This window comes from Saccopteryx bilineata, chromosome 1, assembly GCF_036850765.1.
Source record: "Saccopteryx bilineata isolate mSacBil1 chromosome 1, mSacBil1_pri_phased_curated, whole genome shotgun sequence".
Taxonomy (NCBI): Eukaryota; Metazoa; Chordata; class Mammalia; order Chiroptera; family Emballonuridae; genus Saccopteryx; species Saccopteryx bilineata.
In genome coordinates this window covers 74,617,481-74,641,014 of record NC_089490.1, presented here as the reverse complement: position 1 = coordinate 74,641,014, position 23,534 = coordinate 74,617,481, and the positions used below count along the sequence as shown (strand labels likewise).

Here is a 23,534-nt window from a genome sequence, read left to right as displayed (position 1 = left end):
ATCATTGTAACTTTCTATGTGTATAAATGAAGCTATTCTCAGACTACTGAATTTAAAATCTTGGAGTTAAGTTTGGAATTGTTTAGTCTTGGCTTTAAATAGATACACTGACACCAACTATATGTGTGACATTCATCAAATTATTAACTGCACCAAGTTTCGTCTATAAAAACATAATATCAGGACCAATGAATGTATTTGTTGTAAAGATTAAATGAGATAATATACATAAAGCAGTTAACATATTGCTCATTTTATAGAGAGACATTAATATCGGTGTCAATATTTCCTTGTTACCCTTCTCTCACTACTTGATTTCTCCCTATCCAGATCCCAAAGTCTTCCTTATTTCTCTAAATAGCCTTGTAAACTTAACCATTTCAATTTAGTAGGTTAACAGTCCCCTAAATATGTTGCATACCTTTTGTCTCTTTCTACTTCATTACTTGATAGGGGTTGTAGAATAAAGCTTCCTAAGAATTTATAAATACAGCTACCCTCTGAATGTTAAACAGGATAATTCCACATACATATAAAGAAGTGATTATTCTTGTATAGAAATAATGAAGATAATTACATGTATGTGAAAACAGATGTTGCCCACAATTAAAGGTTGCAGCTTTATATGCTTATTTTGAAATTACTGACTGATGTAAAAGTACATGTTACCTAACCACCAACTCCCCCCCTTTTATTTCTCAGAATGCAGCTAGAATTGTCCGTGCTCTTTTTGAAATTGCTCTGAGGAAACGTTGGCCCGCCATGACTTACAGGCTCCTGAATCTCAGTAAAGTCATCGACAAGAGGCTCTGGGGTTGGGCTAGCCCTTTGAGACAGTTTTCAGTCTTACCACCACACATTCTAACCAGACTGGAAGAAAAAAATCTTACTGTGGATAAGCTGAAAGACATGAGGAAAGATGAAATAGGTGAGAAGGAAGCAAAAATGTTTTAATGTATTCTGTACATGTAAAATATTTTACTAGAATTAAAAGAAAAGAATGAATTTTTACATTACTGAAGATAAATTCTTATCCTTCTTATTAAATTTTTTATTTATCTAAATTCTGAAAATTCCCTCAACTCTATTGATGTCAAAGATAAATCTTTATCATTCTTATTAAATTTATTTTTTATTTCTGTAAATTCTGACAATTCCTTCAACTCTATTGATGTCACTTGAGAGAGCAGTTAAAATGGAGTTAAGATCATTACAGCCTTAAGTTGAGTATTTTAAAAGTAGAATCTCAGTTATAAATGATGAGAATTAGTCAATGAGATTTATCCTCAATTTATTTCTTAATATTTAATGCATTTCAAAGTCTTTTGTTATATATATCAGCTGTATTATAGGAAAAATTATGTTTACATTAATTTACGTTTCTTCAGAGTTTCTAAATAAATGATGCACGCACATACAAGGTGGGGCAAAAGTAGGTTTACAGTTGTTCATATGGAAAAAGACATGCAGGCTTGACCAGGTGGTGGCACAGTGGATAGAGCATGGGAATGAGACATGGAGGACCCAGGTTCAAAACCCCAAGTGTGAGCTCACCAGTTTGAGCACAGACTCACCAGCTTGAGCGTAATGGTATTATAGACAGGGCCCTATGGTTGCTGGCTTGTGCCCAAAGGTTGCTGGCTTGAGCCCAAGGTCACTGACTTGAGCCCAAGGTCTCTGACTTGAGCAAGGGGTCACTCGCTCTGCTGTAGTCCTCCCCCTCCCCGTGAAGGTACATATGAGAAAGCAGACAATTAACAACTAAGGTGCCGCAACGAAGAATTGATGCTTCTCATCTCTCTCCCTTCCTGTCTGTCTGTCCCTGTCTGTCCCTCTCTCTGTCTCTGTTACAAAATAAAAAAAGAAGAAAAAGAAAAGGACATGCAGGTTATGATTATTACAATAGCTCTGTTAACTCTGTTTTGCATACTCACAATTATAAACTTTCTTTTCCCCCACCGTGTGTGTGTGTGTGTGTGTGTGTGTGTGTGTGTGTGAGAGAGAGAGAGAGAGAGAGAGAGAGAGAGAGAGAGAGTGTTTAAAGCCAGATCAGAATTATTGGGCCAGATTTGGCCTTCTGGTTTTCTCACATAATATTGAAAAACTATTCATTCATACATTTCCATGTACCTTAATGTTTTATTGGACAAACATATAATACATTGATTAGATAATATTTCTGATTCTAAATAGGGTAGATAGTATTCATGAAGGGAGTCAGACTGAACAAAAGTCTGAGAGAGAATTGCTCTGCAAAAGGTCCAAAGGTGTGAAGGGAGGCTGACATAGTTACTTCGTATGTAGTAAGAAGACTACTTCTAATATAAATAGAGAGAAATTAATGATATTAACTATTCACGTTGAGATAACATGTAAATATTTTATCAAAATACAGTTTACTTTAGTTTCAAATTTAGATGAACATAAAGCATTTAGATTTAATCATAAATGTGCTTTAAATCATTATATTAAGACGAGCCAAGAAATACAAGAAATATTGATACTATAAACTAATACAAAATAATATTGAAGTATAATTGCAAAATAAAATTTCAATATATATATATTTAATATATTCACTTAGTTGCTTGGAGTAGAGTAGGAAAACATTTATAGTAAGTCACATTTATTTATGATACCCCACTCCCCTACCCTGGGACTTTCATACATGTCTATTTTAGAATCTGATCATTTATGAAAATATGTATAAGTGGTTAACGTAGTTAACTTTGTCTAGATTGACCATATTTAATATTTTATCTTTATGTTTTTTGGAAATGGGTATGGATGGATGAGTTATGTTTTATTATTAAAACGTTTCCCATCATGGGTATAGAGTTCTGAAATAAACCTTGAAAAAATTAATGGCTGTTTTCAAAAAATACTAAATATTTTATAATGTGTCATAAACTAACTAGGAGAAAAGAGGAACTGTTTATAGTAGTTTAAACACTATTAAGTCTCAGTAATTTCAAGAACCCTATTAATAGCTAAAGAAATCTTGATACTGGTTTTCAGAGCTATGAATTGCTAATTCAAGTTAACTATTACAAAATGTTCAAACATTCCAGGTCAAGAATGTCAACTATTCTACATAGCAAATCATAAAACAAGCAATAAAATCACCTTCTCTGAAATCCCCTTTACAAGTCATATTATATTGCTTTTATTCTGTCCAGACATTTCTTCTATGTGATGTTTTCCTTACAGGTCACATACTGCATCATGTGAATATTGGACTGAAGGTCAAACAGTGTGTTCATCAGATTCCTTCTGTTACAATGGAAGCATCCATTCAGCCCATCACACGGACTGTCCTCCGGGTGACGCTCAGTGTCTGTGCTGATTTCTCTTGGAATGATCAGGTAGAAGTGGAAAATACCTGTCTCAATATTAAGCAAGAATGTGTCCGCCACAGGTTCAACTACACCTCCTTACAGTTGGGGCGTACAGAAAATTTTCTCAAAAATACATATTAAAGATTCATTTAAAACAGGGGTCCACAAACATTTTACACAGGGGCCAGTTCACTGTCCCTCAGACTGTTGGAGGGCCGCCACATACAGTGCTTCTCTCACTGACCACCAATGAAAGAGGTGCCCCTTCCTGAAGTGCGGTGGAGGCCATATAAATGGCCTCAGGGGGCCACATGTGGCCCGCGCCCATAGTTTGGGGATGCCTGATTTAAAACATTTCAGTAATACTCTGATCCTCAAGAAAAACGTGGTATATTAATATGTTAACCAATAAGACCTCTTTAGAACACCTAGGAAGCCTAAAATTTCTACATTGAACAATCGTTTGTGGTGTCAGCTCCATAGGGATTTTACTTAATTCTGTCTTCTTTCATTTTCTCTGTGTTATCTGTTTTGGCCATCTCTACTTTGTCTTTTTAGCCTATTAAAAATTCATTACTTTCCATGCAGAAAGAGCTCTTATAAATCCTGATGTTTCTCAAATTATCATTCTCTTCTTTTCTTTACCATTAGACTTGTAGAAAGAGTATTCTACATTGCCTCCTGGTCACCTGTTTTCCTGCTGAGGCTACTACCTCAATCAGTGATGACTAAAGACTGACTGGTTGCCAGAATAAATGGGTTTTTCTTAGTTGCTTTCTGTACTTTTTTGAACATTCAGCAATGTACTTTGCTCATCTTGAAACTGTCCTTCCTTGGCTCCCATCACATTACTAGTTCTGTTTTACCCCTTCCATTGTTCCTTCAGTACCTTAGAGGTTATTATATATGTGAACATCCACTTTGGATTCTCTTCTTACCCAATCAGTATTTCTTAAGGTCTGTTCTGTACTAGTTACTATGCAGAGAATACAGAAGAGTAGTTATAGAGACACAAATGAGACACAAATCTTTCTTTCAAGATGCCGGTGGGGGAAGAGAAATAGTGATATAGCAATAATACTTTACATGATAATAAGGTCCTGTTAAGTATATGTAAATACTTTCTGCATTACCTGACATTAGTACATCTTTAACATAAATAAATTTTATTTAGCAACTGCTCTAAAATTATACAACCATAGTTCTTACCCAAATCTACCATTGGTCTTAAAGTGCTATGGCTTTTAATCCCTCTAGTTTTCTCATCTATCAATATTTATAATAATTATCTTACAGAAATTCTATGAGGACTATATGATATAAAATTATATTTAATATTTCTATCAAAAATTTATGTTAAATATAAAATTATAACTAGCCGTAAACTTATATTTCAAGTTTTGTATTTAATAGAGTGTTTTTGAAAAGCTTAAAGGTTTCATATTTTTTTATGCAGTTTCTACTGTCAGTATCCACAGTAAGCCTTCTAGAACTTAGTTTAATTCATCAGTAAGAAAGAGTACTTAATTGTTGTTATAGTTAACTCTCTTAGTTAGAATGCTGTTGGTTGCAAGAATAAAAAACAGAACTTATCTCAAACGGACTTAAGCAAGAAAATATATTATCTTTTGCAATAAAAATAAAAGGTCTACAGGTTAAGAATAGGCCCTGAAGATGGTTCAGTCTTCTGTGTAATCGTATCATTCAGGGCTCAGGATCTTCATATTATTTTGTCCTGGTGGCACTGTTACTCACTTCCCAAATGTTTTCATGCTTTGTTCACATGTGAAGAGAGAGGGGAACACCCCACTGTGCCAGCCTGTGGATTTTTCTTCAGTCTGATTGGGCCAGTGCTGGGCATGTGTCTGTCCTTTACCTCAACCTGTTTCCAGGGAGAAGCCATAAGCTGATTGGCTTATGCTAATTGAAATTATCCCAGGAAATGGAGTCACCTTCTCTAGAGTCATTTGAAAAGAGAGATGAATACTGAGTAAGACTGGGCTTTGTTAGGGAAAAAAGATAAAGAGAAATGAATACACAAAGGATGGTATATACCCAATGGAATGTTATTTGTCTAATGAAAGAAATGAAGTACTGATGTACACTATGATATGAATGACCTTGAAGATATTGTAGTAAGTGAAAGAAGCCCGTCACAAAAGACCACATATACAATACATATTAAATGATTTTATTTTTATGAAGTGTCCAGAATAGGCAGATCAATAGAAAAAGAAAGTAAATTGTGGTTGACAAGGATTGGAGGCGGGGAGATAGAGAAAGATGAGTTGTGACTGCTAATGGATACAGATTTCTTTTTAGGTTGATGAAAATAATCTAAAACTAGATTGTAGGAATGGTAGCACAACTTTGTAAATGTATTAAAACCATTGAACTCTAAACTTTAAATGTAAACTTTGTTATGTAAATTATATATCAATAAAGCTGTTAAAAAACAATGGGTGTTAGGTATGCAAACAGCAATATATTTGGTAATTGATTTACAATATGCAAGTCTTAAGATACTATTTTTCTTCTAGGTCCATGGAACAGTAGGAGAACCCTGGTGGATATGGGTAGAAGATCCTACAAATGATCATATTTACCATTCAGAGTATTTTCTAGTTCTTAAAAAACAGGTAAATATGTATAGAATATATAATAATAAATAGAAAATATAAACTAATAATTTGTTTTTACCTATTCCCCTATAATTTCTAATGTCATTAAAGCTATATGTTTTTATGTTTCTGTGTGATTTTAAAAGAAAATAGTAATTAAATTTTGCAGTATTAATATATTCAATATGATCTTAGTTTGAGAAATTGAATTGTAACCTTTATTATGGTTTAAACCATGGCTTCATTGAGGAATGGAATATGTCAAATGAGTGGAATAAATAATATAAAAAATAAGTTAAATAAATCAAAAATAATAATAACTTTTAGGTGTCACATAAACACTGCACTAAATAGTATTGAATCCCATTGTGAATTTTTTTTAATTTTGAACACAGAACACAGCTTTATTTAAATAAATAAAGAGACAAAAGAAATAGGAGAAAAGAGAGGGGGAAAAAGTCCAAAAAGGCAAGTCCAAAGAGATTCTAAAATTAGAGATTCTAAAATTGGTTCATCTAATCACTGCTGTACAAAAAGCTGTTTCAAATTAACGACTCACAACTCTCACTGTTCAGATATAATTAACAAAACAGTCATCAACTCGTGTAGAATCCTTTTTAATTTCTCCATTAATCCCAAGAAAAAGACTCAGTTTGATGCTAGCATGTCTAACTTTGATGCTTCATTAATACTTTCTCCTTTTACCAAAGAGAAAGCAAGTTTCAGGCCTGGGGAGCAGCAGTGAAGTTTCATAGCAATGTTTTGTTTTCATTGTATTTGTCCATAATTACCTTCTATTTTGCCGAGTGGTTCCATTTTTCTACTTAAGAAAGTGATCAAATTTTTTTAAAAATTAAGTAAAAATCATGCAATTAAGTAATTGAATGAATACAGTTTGGGAAATTCTCATAAAAAGTCAAATTGGTAGCCTGTTACTATGTGATGATATGCTATGTAGATCATGTAAATTGAGTCAACACATTTTATCATCTATTATACTAGGTATTCTCAAAAGGAAACTAGCTAGAAGTTTCTGTAGTACCTAAATACCTCGGCTATGTAGAAATCTAAGATATTTTCTTTATTTCTAGTATATCTTGCTGTAGATACCGTTGTCCTAATAATAGACTGATAAGACCTGTACGCTATTTGAATATCCATGTTTATTTTAGGCTTTATTTCACATTAGGTCATTAGTAAAGAAGCTCAACTGCTGGTATTTACAATCCCGATTTTTGAGCCTTTGCCTTCCCAGTACTACATCAGAGCAGTGTCTGATAGATGGTTAGGAGCTGAGGCTGTATGTATCATCAACTTTCAGCATCTGATTCTACCAGAAAGGCATCCTCCCCATACAGGTAACATATTGAATAGTACTTGAATCATTGATTTTCTAAAATTGCTGTAGTTAATGTTCAAAAGAGTCTATGCTTTAAAGTTGTTTGAATTTGAATCAGATTCTACTTATAATAATTCAAGTTCATTTTAGTTTCCAGGGCTAGACCAATAGTTCATTTGACCACTCTAGTTTGGTGGTCAGTTGTCAAAAGGGTCAAAAGTAATGTTTAATAGTAAATATTCTAGTACTGAAGTTTGTGAATGATGTCCATTTTTCTATAAATTTGAGATTTAGTTTTGTTCTCTAATATGCATATTTTTATACATCCATCACTCAAATTACTCTCCTGACTGGAAAAGAAGGATATGGTATTGTAGTTGGCTTATGGGCAACTCCCCCAGAAAAGTGTCCAATGTGTCAAATGTTATTAATGTGGTAATGGGAAAAGAAACTGTAACTACTATATGAGAATTTATATTAAGCCTTTTTTTCCCTCTAAAGTATTAAGGTTTGTTCTCATTTATTCCTAAGATACAGTATTTAGTATTGTGCATATTTTCCAGTTACTGTGTAACAGTACCTGCTGCTTCTTTTCAGAATTACTGGATCTTCAGCCTTTACCAGTCACGGCTTTGGGGTGTGAGGCATATGAAGCGCTGTACAACTTTAGCCACTTTAACCCTGTGCAGACACAAATATTTCATACACTGTATCACACAGACTGCAACGTCCTACTTGGAGCACCTACTGGATCGGGAAAGACTGTTGCAGCTGAATTAGCCATTTTCAGGGTCTTCAACCAGTACCCTACTTCAAAGGTCTGTTTGAAAGAATCACATGCTTACACTCAATTAGAAAAAGGCATTTTGTAATCTCTATACTAACCAGTTCTAAATATACTGGCTGGACTCATTGAGTAGCTTTGTAACTGTATTAGGAAATTTTTCTGGTTGGTGGAGGAGGACTTAGGGGTACAGGCATTAGTATTAGAATAACTGGCCCAGGAATATTTACCTTAAATTTTGTAATCCTCTAGTTTGATTTGTAATGTATACATTCATTTCCTCATCATAACATATCTAACTTCACTGGCATATTCATTGTAAGATACCAAATTAATAGCCATATTTATGAGATATATAATGTTTCATATTCCTCAAAGTCGTGGGATATGAAGGATATTTTAACAAACACAGTTTGATTATACACAGGAAATATAGAGGTAGCTTTTATTCCATTTTTATCCAAGTGACCATATCATTTTGTAATGTAAAATACATGGCAAGTGAAATAAATATTGATTTTAGGTATTCTTGAAATATGAAGTACTCACAGTTTAAAAATATTGTTTTGTTAAGAAAGCTAATTCATACTTTGTGGTTGGAATTATGTGCTTTTTCCTGATTTTGTGATTTCAGAAATGTTTTAACTTTTTTAGTGACTTCCAATTAGTGGCTTTTCTTCCCTGTTAAAAGTTTTCCTACTTTTCAGTCTCATGTATTATTAACCTATTAGGTGACATGCTAATACATCAGTAGAACTCTACTCTAAATGTGAAATATTTTAGAAAGGAAAGAATTATTTTTCAGTAAATAATCTGTATGTTAATTTGTATTATTAGGATCATTTAAAAATAATGAAATAAAGGATATAGCACCTAATGTTTACATATAAGTGCCATCTTTCATAAAAATCTCTACATTAAAATTTAATCAAGCAGATTATTTCTCATTAGAATTTCAAAATTAGTGTAACTCTTTTTGTGTAAAAGTTACAACTCAAGTATATTGATTATAATTCCAGGAAAAGCTTACTTTCATTTAAACCCTAATTTTCTCTCTGTAAATACATTGTCTCATAATTTTTAAATTTTATTTTACATTGTCTTAGAAAATAATATTATAAAATACTTTTTTAAAAATTACCTCTGATGCTTTTTAGAAAATATTTTAAATTTTCTGTCAGTATTTTTATCACGTATTATGTTTTATTCTTTCTTTGGATAAATGTAGATTAAGTTAATGACTTTTTCCGTTTAAAATTTTAAGCCTTTCACTATTAAAAAATACATTTTAAAACCACACTCTCATACTTTAATAAACTTTATGGAGTTTATCTTTATTTGATACTACTGTCACTATTTTCATGAGAGTGTTTTTGCCCCCCACCTTTAGGCAGTATATATCGCACCCCTAAAAGCCCTAGTACGTGAAAGAATGGATGACTGGAAAATTAGAATAGAAGAAAAACTTGGTAAAAAGTAAGTTCTTATTTCTTTCAAAAATTATGCTTTAAATTATCTAAAGAGACTGACAAATAAAAGATTTGCATAAAATTCATGTTTTTATAGTGAGTTCAATAGTCTTTTATTTAAACGTATTATAACTACTACTAAAATGTTATCAGTATTCCCATTGTTTGAGGATTGAAAGATAAAATTCTTTCAGTTATTTAATACAAATACTTTTATTGGCAAGATAATTTTCTCAAAAATTTTAAATCTAAAGCCAAAGAAAAATAATTTTTCATGTCATTTAGAATAACATTTTAAAACTGCTTAGAATACATTTTAACATGTAAATAATTTGCCAACAGAAATTTGTTGAAGGACATTTTTTATACAATATTTAAATATTGCACAAGGTTATTCATTGTAGTATTGTTTTTAATACCAAAATTGAAGGTAACCCTAGTATCCACTAAATAAATTATGGTATATTCGCATGGCTCAAAATATTGGATCACTTTATAAAAGAGCCCTTTATATATTGAAAGAATGATCTCTAGAGATACTGTTAAAAATTGTTTAAATAAAGCATAGTTGCTTCAGAATGAAAAGTGGGTGACTAGAAAAGTTGCAGAGACTGTTCACTACATATTCTTTGAATCGTGAATTTTTTCATATTCAAAATAAATAAAAGTAAAAATGAATAAAAGTAAGTGACTTTACAGTAGGACTAACTAATCTTGCCCCTCCCTTTTGTTTTTGAGTGTTAAAACATGTAAAAACATGTAAAAATTATTTAGTGGTTTTCTAAAATTTTGAGTTTGCCTCGAGAGTTTCCTCTTTCTCACTATAAATCTGGGTCTATTCAAAACGGGGGCACATGTTTGCCCCAGCTTTCTTCTTTATGTCCTAGTACTGTATGTTTGAGTTTGCCTATAATTTATAGAAAATTTCAATCTAAGAAATGAGGCTGACACATTTGTATTCTTAATTAATGCCTCCTTTTCTCTTAATAAGGTAATATTTTTCCTCATTGGATATGTGTTTATTCCAGCATATGAAGAAGAAGGTGTGAGTTTATCTCTCTAAAATCATATAGGACAGAATTTTTTAAATAAATCATAGCAAAGTCTGACACATTTCGTATCTGCATAAAAGTTAGATCATCAACATTTTGCATTTATACGTCTTTCATTTTATAGAGGAAATCTTCTTAAAATTTTTAAGAAACATATTTTGGACTCAGCATAGAATATTTCATCAATCAAAGGGAAATAAAATAGTTTTAAGCATTATAAAATTTTATTGTAAAAGATACAATTTTGCCTTTCCAAGGTCATATGTTACCTAAGAAGTTAAAGGGATTATTTGTATTTCCTCCAGAGTTATTGAACTAACAGGGGATGTGACTCCTGATATGAAATCCATTGCCAAAGCTGACCTTATTGTCACCACACCAGAGAAATGGGATGGAGTCAGCAGAAGCTGGCAAAACAGGAACTATGTAAAGCAAGTCACAATTCTCATCATAGATGAGATCCATCTGCTTGGTGAGAACCACGGCCTCTGAAGCCATTTTACAAACTTTGGCTCTCATACCTGCATGAGCCAGCATCAGAATTTATTAAAATGATTAACATACATTGTTCTTATCTTCTAGGGGAAGAAAGAGGCCCTGTTCTAGAAGTTATTGTCTCTCGTACGAATTTCATCTCATCACACACAGAAAAGCCTGTTAGAATAGTTGGACTATCTACCGCATTAGCTAATGCCAGAGACCTTGCTGACTGGCTCAATATTCGTCAGGTGAATCAGGCATTTAACAATGTATCTTGGGAGTCTGCACTAAGGAGGCACTATGACATTATAAACTTGAACATAAAAACTGAAAATGGTTTCATTCTCATTTTTACTCTAGATGGGCTTATTCAACTTCCGACCATCTGTACGCCCAGTTCCACTGGAAGTTCACATTCAAGGGTTCCCAGGTCAACATTACTGTCCTCGTATGGCTAGTATGAATAAGCCTACATTTCAGGGTAAGCTTCAGTTTCTTGAAATGAATAGCAATCATTTTGTATGATAGGCTTTAAATGCATTCCAAATAATTTGGGTTTCTTCAACTTCTACAGATATCTTAAACTATTTATCTATGAATTAACTATTGAAAATTAGATTTAGAAATAAAGTCTTTATAGTAGAATAAATTTATGTAATTTTAATGGTAATCAAATCAATCTAAATATGTTGTTATGTTTTCTTACGGAGTAGCTTCAACAAATGATAAACAGAAACCACAGTAAAAACAGAATCAAGTAATCTTAATTTTTCCCAGAAACCATAAAACTTATGAATCTCAGTACTTTTTTACTTCTGTTTCAGTGTTTTGTTTTTTGGTTTTTTTTCTTTTCTAACAAGTAAGGCAAGCAGAAAAGATTTAAGGATACTATTTTTTATAGAAACATGTTTTATTTAGGCTGAATAAGGAATATTTATTATATCAATTAAAAGTAACCTCCAAAATAAATTCTCTAATGCAAACTGCTGTTGATTGTGAGGTGACAGTTGCGAGGTGACTTTTTAGCTGCTGTAATTAGCCTTATGACAGAAGCAAAGTATTGATTGTGAACTAGAGACCACTCTTGGCAGCTTGGATTATTTACACCCCCACAGAAGCATTGTACAAAATCACTAATGAACAATAAATCTGCTGTGAGCTGTTCAGGCACACCTGTTCTTGCAGCAGGAAACATCCATTAAATGTTGAGGTTTAAAAAAGAGACATTCATTCATGATTATGTGTACAAATGATACCAATATTGTACTAATATGTGTATTTTGAACATTGTGACTCTACTATGATTTACCAAAGCATTGCCATTTACATTCTATAATATTCTGATTGAGAACTAAGACGAATGAGTTTGTTTTTTATAGTATGTATTGTTGAGATTGCTTATATTTATTTAAAGAATGGTTGATTGCATACCAGTGATTGAAATGAAGAATTTTGCATTGTGTAAATCAATAGTAAACAACTGAAATATTTAAACTTCTTTAGATATGGTATCAGTACAGCAGCTCTTTATAAACTATTTAATTATACCCATAGGGGATCATTGTATCTCTTTGTTTAGAAATATGATGTTATGATAGTTTTATTTCTCACTATTAGAGTATAAATATAGTCAAGGTCATATCAACACTTCCATTATAAACCTTTGTTTCTTAGCCCATTAAAAGAAATTCTACAGCTCACATTTGAAACAAGAAATTACAAGCAGGTTGAACTTTCTTATGTAAAAATTTTAAATATCTCTGACTATTTTAAGAGAGCTAGGTAGACAAAAGTATTAATTCTACTTGTGCTATTTTACCAGTATTTGAGAGCCTGTCTATAGCCAAGAAACCTCATTTTCAGTTAGGTCAAATGATCTGTGTGGATCGTGAAGTTTCTGTGTTATTTTGTTTTGTTTTGTTTGTTTGTTTGTTTTTTTCCATCTTCAGACCCAGTTTTCAAACTAATGACCTCACCTTGTGTGTTTTAGCTCCCTACAGGCCATCAGGCAGGTAGAGATTCAGGCATGGTGCTCTTCAACTCTCCCATACATTCTCTTATCTCCCCACTGGAAACCTTACACGTTCTTAGAAAAACGGGAAAACATTCTTCTGGCTTATCTCTTACTAGTTTATTGACACAAACTCTTAATTTTTCATCTACTGGGAATAGGAGAAAACTAAAAAGGATTTGTTTGTAGCTTTTCTCAGAGAGTTTTTATCACCCTGCAAGACTGGTCTCTCTCTCTCTCTCTCTCTCCCTCTCTCTCTCTCTCTCTCTCTCTCCCTCTCCACATCCCAGACCAAATAACTCTGTAATATTATTTATTAGGCAAGCAGAAACCTAACTCAGAAATAGAAAGGCAACCTAAGATTTAGTATCCATATATAGCTATTAATGGAGAGTCTCAGCTTTTCAGAGTCTCCTTCCTCAGCAGCTCACAACAGAACTGGGAGTCAACACAGTTCAGTCTTCCCTGTCCCAGGCTTTGTGCTCCCTTAGGGCCAGCTACCTTTCCTTTACATTTCTCAAATGTAGTATCAGTTCCTTAGAACCTCAAATGATGCCATGTTTTATGACCAAATTCAGAATTCACTTGAAGTACTTATAACATTAGCACTCATATAACCCTTTGATGTTCTAATAAATTTATATTTTGGTAATTAAGTTGCTTACCATTTTATTTTCCCAACTTTTCAACAGCAATTAGAAGCCATTCTCCAGCCAAACCTGTTTTGATATTTGTCTCATCAAGACGCCAAACTCGTCTCACTGCTTTGGAGTTGATAGCCTTTCTGGCTACTGAAGATGATCCAAAGCAGTGGTTGAATATGGATGAGAGAGAGGTAAGCAGAATATTTTAGTTCTACTTCATACACATGACAAATTAGTTTGTATTTTAGCATAATGGAAATTACATATTTAATTGTGTGTAGTTTTAATCTATACTAAAAGTGTAGTGTCACATTCATAAATTTGGGGGGAAAATAGAGGAAAGAAGAAATGCATACTATCACCTTAACATTTAGTATTTTAATTCATTTTCTTTCAGTATTTTTCCACTAAATATTTATTTTCATATCTCTGTGTAGTCATGGGATTCAAATAATTTAACTGGTTCTCTGCTCTAATGGCCCTTTTAAGTATAAAAAAAGATATACCAAAAAGTAGTTTATTCTTTCATGCATTTAATACTTAAATAAGAACAACAAAAGAGGTATACAAGACCAGATTGTTATAAGAAAGAGTTTTGAAATATTAATGAAAAAATATTAAATAATACCTGACAAAAAACAATAAAACTGTTATTTAAGACATTCCCATATTGTTTGGCATTCTCACTTGCAATTATTTTCACCTGTGGACAGACTGAACATTACTATGGGTGCTTAGAATACGCTGTTGCACTGATGAACATTAAAAAAGAGTAAGGAATGTAAATTTGTGATTTCCACATTGGGCGGCTGCCCAGGTCCCCACGTTAGAGAAAACCCTGATTACAAGTGCCATCTTAACAACCAGTTTGCTGAACTCAACAAAAAATTAGTTATTAGTTCTGCCGAGCCAGTGCAAACCAGCTGAATCCCAACACTGTCTATATGTCCCCATAGTTTTTCTCTTTAACATCATCACCTGTGTATATTTCAATATTCAGCCAAGTTTTTATTATATTTGAGTGTTTACTGCTTTTAAGGAATTACTAGTTTTGTAAAATTAACTTTTTATAAAGTATGTAACGACCGTTTTCCAAAATTTAGAAACACTATATAAAAATTAAAAAGCTGTTGTTATTCTTTATCCAAGTAATATCCATCATTAAAATTTTAAGCAATTATAATTTTTATATCTATATAATTATATTCATTGTGTCACTATTCTATTATTTTCTGCTATAATTAAATAATTACTCATCTTTATTATTATAGGGTTTTTTTTACCTAGAATTATTTCTTTCATATAGAGTTCTAAATTTAGAAGTAATGGGTCCAAGTGATATGAACATTTTTATAATTTTTTATATTCACTACTAATTACTTTCCAAAAGGGCTATACCATTTAATGCTATCACCATTGATGTCTGAGAGTGACAGTTTACCACATCCTCATTTGTTGGAATTTATTGATAGATTATAGATAAAATGTTTCTTATTTTATTTTTATTTATTTGTTTTTTTCTTCTTTTCCAAATGAGAGGAGGGGAGATAGAGAAAGACTCCTGCATGTGTCCTGACCAGGATCCACCTGGCAACCCCTGTCTGAAACCAATGCTCTGCCCATCTAGGGCCATGCTTGCAACCGAGCTGTTTTTAGCACCTGAAGCAGAGGCTCCCCAGAGCCATCCTCAGCATCCAGGGCCAATGTGCTCAAACCAATCAAGCCATGGCCGTGGGAGGAGAAGAGAGAGAGAAAAAAAGCCAGGGGGACAGGGTGGAGAAGCAGATGGGTGCTTCTCCTATGTGCCCTGACTGGGAATTGAACCCAGGACATCCACACACCGGGCCAGTATTCTACCACTGAGCTAACTGGCCAGAGTCAAGTGTTCCTTATTTTAATGCTTTAACTTGTGCCTTTTTTGTATATGTGTAATTTTTTTGTGTGGACTTGAACCTTTATTTCATACATATTTTACTAATTGTATACTTTTTCTCTTCTATCTCTTCATTTCTATGAGCTTTATCTGTTACAGGACAAGATTTTTTCTTATAAATTTGTGTGAGAGCCTTAACAAATTAAAATAAAGCAAAACTAAAACTTATATGATACCACTTTTTCCCTTATGTATTTATTATTATATATACATATTAATCATTCTTCTGCCATGTTAGTTAATTTTGCTACTTTTAATTATTGATATCTTACTAGCTTTTTACAAATAGAAGTTCTTCATCCTATATGATATAATCTATTAATATGATTCTTTATGATTTCTTCTACTCCTCCGCATAGACATCCCTCTTCCCTCCGTAGATTTATATATAGTTTCCTTTAATATACTTTCCCAGTTTTAAAAATATGTTCCTAGATGGAGCAATGATGAAAAAATAGATGAAATCACTAATAAAATGGTTGCCTTATCTCCCCTCTCCCTCCGTGTCTCCCCTTTCTCATTTCGTAAACCTGAAAACCAGTAAAAGGGTGTTTCTAACCCACCAGTATTCAGTCTTAACAGTTTTCATTTTCTCTCCTTCTGCTTCTCATGACTTATTTAGGGTTAGTAGACCTGTTGGATGGTACTGTATTATTACCATAATATGTTAATTAAAAATGGTTAACTAATGTTTCAAAATGTTCTTACACAGGACCACAGATGAACTTATTTAATAATAAGTAACGGACTTCAAAATTAGTTTGGTATAAAAGATCTTACATGACTCATTGAAGTAGAGTGAAAACTATCATTTTATCTTTCAAGTTTCATTACTTAATGTTACTTATATGTGTGTACCAAATATTTATACAAGATAATAATCTAAGATCAAAATAGCTTTATCAAAAGGTTTCTTGCCCTGTGTTATTTAATTAGCATGCCCAAATAATTACCCTGTTGTACCTAAATATTATCTTGAGATAGGAGGCAAAGGCTGAAAAAATAGTATAGAATATAGACAGTTTATGTGCAGCATCAATCTAGACTTAATATTTTTTCTCTTTTGTTTCATTCCTAAAAGTGCTCCAAATGGAGACTTTTCTTTGATGTCAAGGTACAGAGTACACACCTATTGAACACATTTTGGGATATTGGCTCAGAGTATATATATAGAGAGAGAGGCCGTACATTTAGCACATATGTGACTCACATTAACCTCAGATGTGAACCTCATGTGCTCTTCCCAGGTACAGTACAACTGTACTGTTGTTTTTTTTTCATTTTAATATATGAGACCTAAGGAACTACGGACAGCTCAGCCATTGTATAAAATTTCTCTGTTTTGTATTTTTGTCATTACAAAAATTTCTCATAAAGAATAATTAGAAACTATAAAGTTACTGGCATGATTTCTGTTAAAAGAAGACAGCTAGAGATTGTCATTTCATTTCACCAAGACCATCTCAAGACCCAGGCTTTGTTTTATTTCTGCCTCTAAACGCAATCACCTTTCAAATAAAAATTTCAGAGGGGTTGCAACTAATTACTATGCAAATATCTTCGGATTATACCAAAACCTACTATAAACAGGTATTTACATTGTTTCATCTCCTAAAACAACTTAAATATTGGAGGGCTTTTTAACACTTTTTTTCTCTGTAAGAGTTATTTCTCATAATATCCTGGTGTATAAGCTGAGAGCTGTTCCTGTGCTGCTCCTTGTACAGTGTCAGAGTGGTGGCAGGACAGAGGTACTCTGGGTGCGATTCTGGTGTTGACATCTTGATCATTCGAAAGAGGCAGGGTAAGCACAAGAGAAATGATCCTGGCAGCTGTGGAGCAGGGTGCCTGGGAAATAGGGCTGCATCAGAATTGTTCTGCAACTGAATAGCCTTAAGTCAAGAAGTGGACCTACATGTAGGGCTGGCTGGCTGGCTAGGAAGGGGAGAATGGAAGACAGAAAGGAAAGCTAGGGCAAATTTGAAGAAGATGGAGAGAAACAATATAACTAAGGAAGAATATATGTGTGCTAATTCATTTCTTAACAAAAGCAATAAGTTATCCATCTATCTTTTTAACCCAGTAAAGTTTCAGCATAAAGCATTAAGAAAACCCCTTCAAATGTATCATTGATGTGAAATCATATTGCAGCATGAGGAAACCCTGAAAGTCATCCCTTTCTTATTTGCCATTATGAAGTAATTGCATCAGATTTGCAGTTATTTCTTGTTGTAATTTTAAAGTTCATGGGCATATGCTGTCATGTTACTTGGATTCTCAGTTTGACAGCCACCACTTACCCTAAAATTGTTGTTAGGTTTTTGCATTACTCCCTCAAGTTTCAAGTGGAAGATAGAAACATCGAAATGCCTGAGCTTCAGTTTCGAGCATGCAGCAGAAATGGGGAATACCTTCCCCTCTGTGACCTCTGTTTTAGGAGGAAATGTTCAGATAGCAGCCATTTATGAACAGCAAAGATCAGCTACATTCCCTTAGTGACCCAAACCCATTCATGTACCATTCTCTCCATACGTACACCTAAAAACATTTAAAAAAAATTTTTGTTGACAATACAGTTTTTGCTCATATATCCCAAATTCATTCACCTCTCTCCAGGGCAATCACCTGAAAAATTCATCTTTGACTTCATTAGCCCTGGATCTCTTGGTCATATCAGTCACCCTCTGGTTCTTCTGCAATCTCATCTCAATATTCTTTCTCTAGGCAGTTGACTACATTATAAAGTTACCCACAGTCAACCCATGCTGTATTCAACAGTGGAGGGAGGGAGAGGAAAGATAAACAAAATAGTTTAAAATATGTTAGTGCATATATGAGATAGCAAGGAAATGAGTAAAAGCCATAATATTTCTTTCTGCAACTGATCGGGGGTCAAACCAATATTTATAATTTTCTCTTTCATCCATCATTTGTGCACTTCTTTAAGCAGCCCCCGAAGCTAATTAATGTTCTTTATTCAGTGAAGTAACAAAACCCACATTCCTGAAAAATTGGAAATTGGATTTTTATATGTGCTTTATATATAGGTCTTCGCTTTGATTAATTTTCAAATGGATATGGTCATGTGAGAAGATTTCTCGGAGTTCTATGCATGTGTTTTCCTCCCCCTATTCTTTAGCAACCGCCTGATTTTTACATCCAGATCGGTCACTTAAATTACACCATGACCATATTTTGCTTGTTCACCACATAGTATGAGACCATGCGGCTGTTTCAGCTTCCAAGTAAATTGTAGTATCTCTTATTTATGAAGCCTTCAACCTCACAGAGCTAGAATTATAGAGAATGGAAACAAAAAATTTTGAAGTGGTTTATTAATGTGCTTGCAAAAGTCATCCATACACATTTACTCCTTGGTTCCTATAACTATGTATTCTATCATTGAGAAAAAATAATACCATTTAATGATTGCTAACTAGTCCAAAGCATACACCCCATCCTATAAGAAAGCATCCCAGTCTTGCCCAAGTGATATCTCTCAGCTGGCAGTCTAAGCCACTAAGCTATAAAGCCAGCACTTTCTGGGCATAATAAGACCATCGGGTCCTATAGCATCCGTTGTCTTAATCTTTCTCGATGAAGTGAGTTCTGCGATCAAAACATTAATATACAGGATATCATGATAACATATAAGACATTCAGTAATCCTGCCTGTAGCTACTTGTACAACCTGCTGGTTGGGAAAAGAGAATCAAAATCCAGAGTGTCCATTTCAGATATCACTTCAAGTAAATGCCCCCTCTGTGAACAAAAGGTCAAATATAATTTTCTTACAATCAGATAGGTATCTGGTCCCCGTAAGGTAGTTTACGATGGGCCAGGGTTGTTCGCATTGGTGGCATCTTAGGCACTGAGCATTGGCAGCAGCTGGGTCTGCTGAGGAAGTGAGAGTCTGTTTACTGTGCACAGTCTTCACCTCTGGTACCGTGGCACCACTTAGCACAGACCCACCGCCTAAAGTCCTGGGTCCTGGCAGGGAGGATGCCTGCTGTCCTCGGTGATCATTTTGCTCACTTGACTTGACAGCATTTTCCTCACGGCTTTTACTTTTTTGGTAAACATCGTCATGAGCTAAAAAGAGTCTTTAATTCTGAGACCAGTCTACATAAAACTTTGGCTTTTTTCATGACTAGTTCTCAAAGAGCAACAAGCTTTTGCCGAGCTTCTGACAGGGCAGTACTTGATGTGTAGTCTGTACTCTTTTCCTTAGAGTCATCCTTGAAAGGGCTACAACACCACGTAGAATGCCACTGTCTTATTCAAAGCCATTTGTCATTTGTAATTTTTTTACCCCTCAGTCCACTTGACATCAGAAGTACCCAATGGGACCTAGGAAAGTTTAAGTAGGGATAATGTGGCAGAAACAGACACACACACGGAGTTTTCATGAATTACCTTTCATAATAGTCTTCCATCTAGTCCTTTCATTTTTACTAACAATGGCCTGCTGCTAGACACACCTAAATATGTAACTAGACAGATCAGATAACATCCAGTTTATGATCAGCAGCTTCAGCTATAAGGTTATCTGGTATCATGTAGTCAGGCATTCTTTCTGTCCCTTGCTCAAAATATCCATAAAATAATTTTTGAACTTAACCCAATATGTAACTCTTACCAGAATTTGTAAAGTGTTCACTTAACATTTGTTGATTGTCTACAACTTAACAAGCATTGTGTTAGCTAACTGCTCTCAATTCTCAAGAAGCTTAAATGAAGATACAAATTTAAAAATATATGTATGATTAAACTAGTATTAAATTATGAAAACTGAATGAAACCAATAAGAAATGCAATCGAATTAGGGGATGGGAAGCTTCTTTAAATAGAATGGTCAGAGAAGACTTCTGCAAGGAGAGGACACTTTAAGCAGAGAATGAGAGCAGCTACACTGTAATATAACCGCTTTCGGGTGAAGGGAAAAGCACGTCAGAGGAACTGAGATACCAGTCTTGCTGGATGGAGCAGAGTAGGCTTGGAGGAGAGAGGAACAAGTTCAGTTTGAGAGAGAGAGAGCCAGGTCATGCAGCTCTTGGCCCACAGTTAAATAGCTTGGGTTTTAGCTCTATGTGCTATAGGAATAGATTCATTGATTCATTTATTACACAGGCATTTATTGAGTTCCTTCTCTGTGTTGGGTTAAGTTCTTGCCCTTAGGAAACTAACATTCTAGTTATATGGTAGATGATAAGGAAATATGTCACATTGTGACAGTTCAGAGAGAGAAAAATAGGCTGGGTCAAGAGAGTAGGGAGTGCTGAGATGATAGTAGAATGCTTTATGTTAATACAAGTAGAGAAGGCCTGTCTGATGAGGACATCTTTGAACAGAGAACGGAAGGAAGCAAGGAAGTAAGCTGAGTGAGTATCTAAGGGAGGGGTGTCCAGAGCATGACAAGGTTGTAGGCTAGAAAAGTTACATTCTCCTATTTATATTTTAAGGTCACTTTTGCTGTTTAGTTAAAAATGGATGGAAATGGATATAAGCGTGGAATTAATGGTGGTGACCCAGGGGCCTTCTAGGGTGCTGACAGTAGGAATGAAAAAATTTATTTTGGGCTAGATGCAGTATTACTATCTGATAAAGAGGGAATGAAGATTGAGAAGAAGAAAACAATCGAGAATTGCTACCCCGTTAACTAAACATCTGAATAAATAATGTTGTCATTTATTAAAATGAGAAACATTGAAAAGATAGAACGGAAGGAGGAGACAAATTTGAGAGGTTTTTATTTTAAGTTATATTTCAGATGTGTTAATTTGTATGTCAAAGATTGTCAAGTGGAGATTTCAAGGCAATTAGATATAGAAAGTCTGTAAAGTACTCAGAGGATGTGAAATGAACATGAACTTGAGAGTGTGATGACAGAAGCAACCTTTACTTTTTTTAATTGAATTATTTGGGGTGACATTGGTTTACAAAGCCATAGGCAAGTTTCAAGTGTACAATTTCCCAAAACATCATCTGCACACTGTATTGTGTACCCGTCACCACAGCGAAGCCTCTTTTCAACCCAGTTACCCCCCTTTGCTCAACTCCACCCACTCCCATCCTCTTTCCCTCTGGCTGTCACCACACTGTATATGTGACTATATGTAACACATACATACAGACTACAGTGTGGTGACAGAAGCAGCCTTTAAACTCTGGTGAGCACAAGAGACCTGAGACAGAGTGGAGAGCCAGAGGGCAGGCCTGGAGGGACTCTCTCATTGTGAGCTTAGGTAGGAAATGAGCTGGCAGAGGGCACAGAGAGGGCGGTGCCAGTGATGAAGGCGCGTTCTGACACACTGCGGAAGAGAGGGTTTCGTGAGGGAGGAGTGCGTGACTGCATCAGATGCTAACGGAGTGGAGGGATGTGCGAGCCGTGAAACACCCACGGGGTTAGCACTCGGATATTTGGGAAGAGCTTGGCAAGCAGAGCCAGTGACATGTTGTGAACAGAAGCCAGTTTGGAATGACTTGAGGAGGAAATGAGTGGGAGGGGAAGGAAATTAAAGCAAATAGGACATACAACTCTTAAAATCTCTGCTATGTATTTTAATTAATGTTAAAATGTAACGCCTAACAAGTACGGTCTGTTGGTTTCCACCAGATACTCTGTAGTCTGGCCCCACATGGAAGGGTGCACTGTGCTAGTCTCTAATCGGCACTAACAGATAAAAAAGCAGAAGGAAGCATCATTTTGTTTGAATGGTTTCACTGACTAAAAACTCAGAATACTGCCCTCACTTCATCACTGACACCTTGGATGAGATGCCATCAGGGGTGGAATTCAAATAACTTAACAACCGATTTTCTGCCCTAATGACCGTTTTAAGTATAAAAATACAATATACCAAAAGGTAGTTTTTTATTTCATGTATTTAAAAGAACAATACAAGAGGTACAGAAAACTAGATTATAAGAGTTTTAAAATAATAATGAAAAAATATTAAATAATATCTGACAATAAAACTTTTTATTTAAGATTATTTCCATATTGTTTCCTGAGTGGCATCCTCACTTACTATTTTCTTTGCATTTATCTGAGTATCATCAACTGTATGATTTATTCTTAACCATATTTTCATTGTAGGAGTAGGACCTTATTCCTTTAGACGTAGACCAATAATAGTCATTGTGTTTGATATGTTAGAAACAAATGACTGAAGTTAAAAACATGAAGGAATTAAAATGTAGTATTTCATCAATGATATAATGAGTTTTATGAAATGAATAAATAAATATTACAAGCATAGTTCTGTCAATTTTTTTTCACCTATAGACAGAATGAACATTACTGCCGGTGCTTAAAATACAATGTTGCACAGATAAATGTTAAAAATGAGTAATAAGGCCCTGGCCTGATGGTTCAGAGGTATAGAGTATCACCCAGCATGTGGAAGTCCTGGGTTTGAGTCCTGGTCAGGGCACACAGGAGAAGCACTTATCTGCTTCTCCACCCTTCCTTCTCTAGCCTCTTTCTACCACTACCTCCTGCAGCCATGGCTTGATTGGAGCAAGTTGGCCCTAGGTGCTGAGGATGGCTCTGTGGCATCCACCTCAGGTGCTAAAATAGCTCAGTTGCTGAGCATGGGAGGAGCAGCCCCAGATGGGCAGAGCATTGCCCCCTAGTGGGTTTGCCAAGTGGATCCCGATCAAAGCACATGTGGGAGTCTGTCTCTCTGCCTCCCCTCCTCTCACTGAGTAAAAAAAGTAAGAAATATAAATTTGTGATTTCCACATTGGGCAGCTTACCAGGCACCCACCTTAGAGCGAACCCTGATTACAAGTGCCATTTTAACAACCGATTTGCTGAACTCAATAAAAAAATTAAGTATCAGTTCTGCCAAACTGGAG

At 34.5% G+C, this 23,534-nt stretch overlaps 1 protein-coding gene across 1 annotated transcript in view; it reads left to right on the top strand.

Moving 5' to 3' along the window:
• ASCC3 (activating signal cointegrator 1 complex subunit 3) overlaps positions 1-23,534 on the top strand; it is a 353,954-nt gene that overhangs the window by 205,990 nt on the left and 124,430 nt on the right. The window contains exons 21-30 of the mRNA XM_066254466.1: positions 703-928; positions 3,211-3,365; positions 5,879-5,977; positions 7,149-7,317; positions 7,896-8,116; positions 9,473-9,558; positions 10,909-11,075; positions 11,186-11,331; positions 11,444-11,564; positions 13,787-13,929. Of these exons, the coding sequence (XP_066110563.1) occupies positions 703-928; positions 3,211-3,365; positions 5,879-5,977; positions 7,149-7,317; positions 7,896-8,116; positions 9,473-9,558; positions 10,909-11,075; positions 11,186-11,331; positions 11,444-11,564; positions 13,787-13,929 (1,533 nt within the window). The remainder of the gene's footprint in view (positions 1-702; positions 929-3,210; positions 3,366-5,878; positions 5,978-7,148; positions 7,318-7,895; positions 8,117-9,472; positions 9,559-10,908; positions 11,076-11,185; positions 11,332-11,443; positions 11,565-13,786; positions 13,930-23,534) is intronic.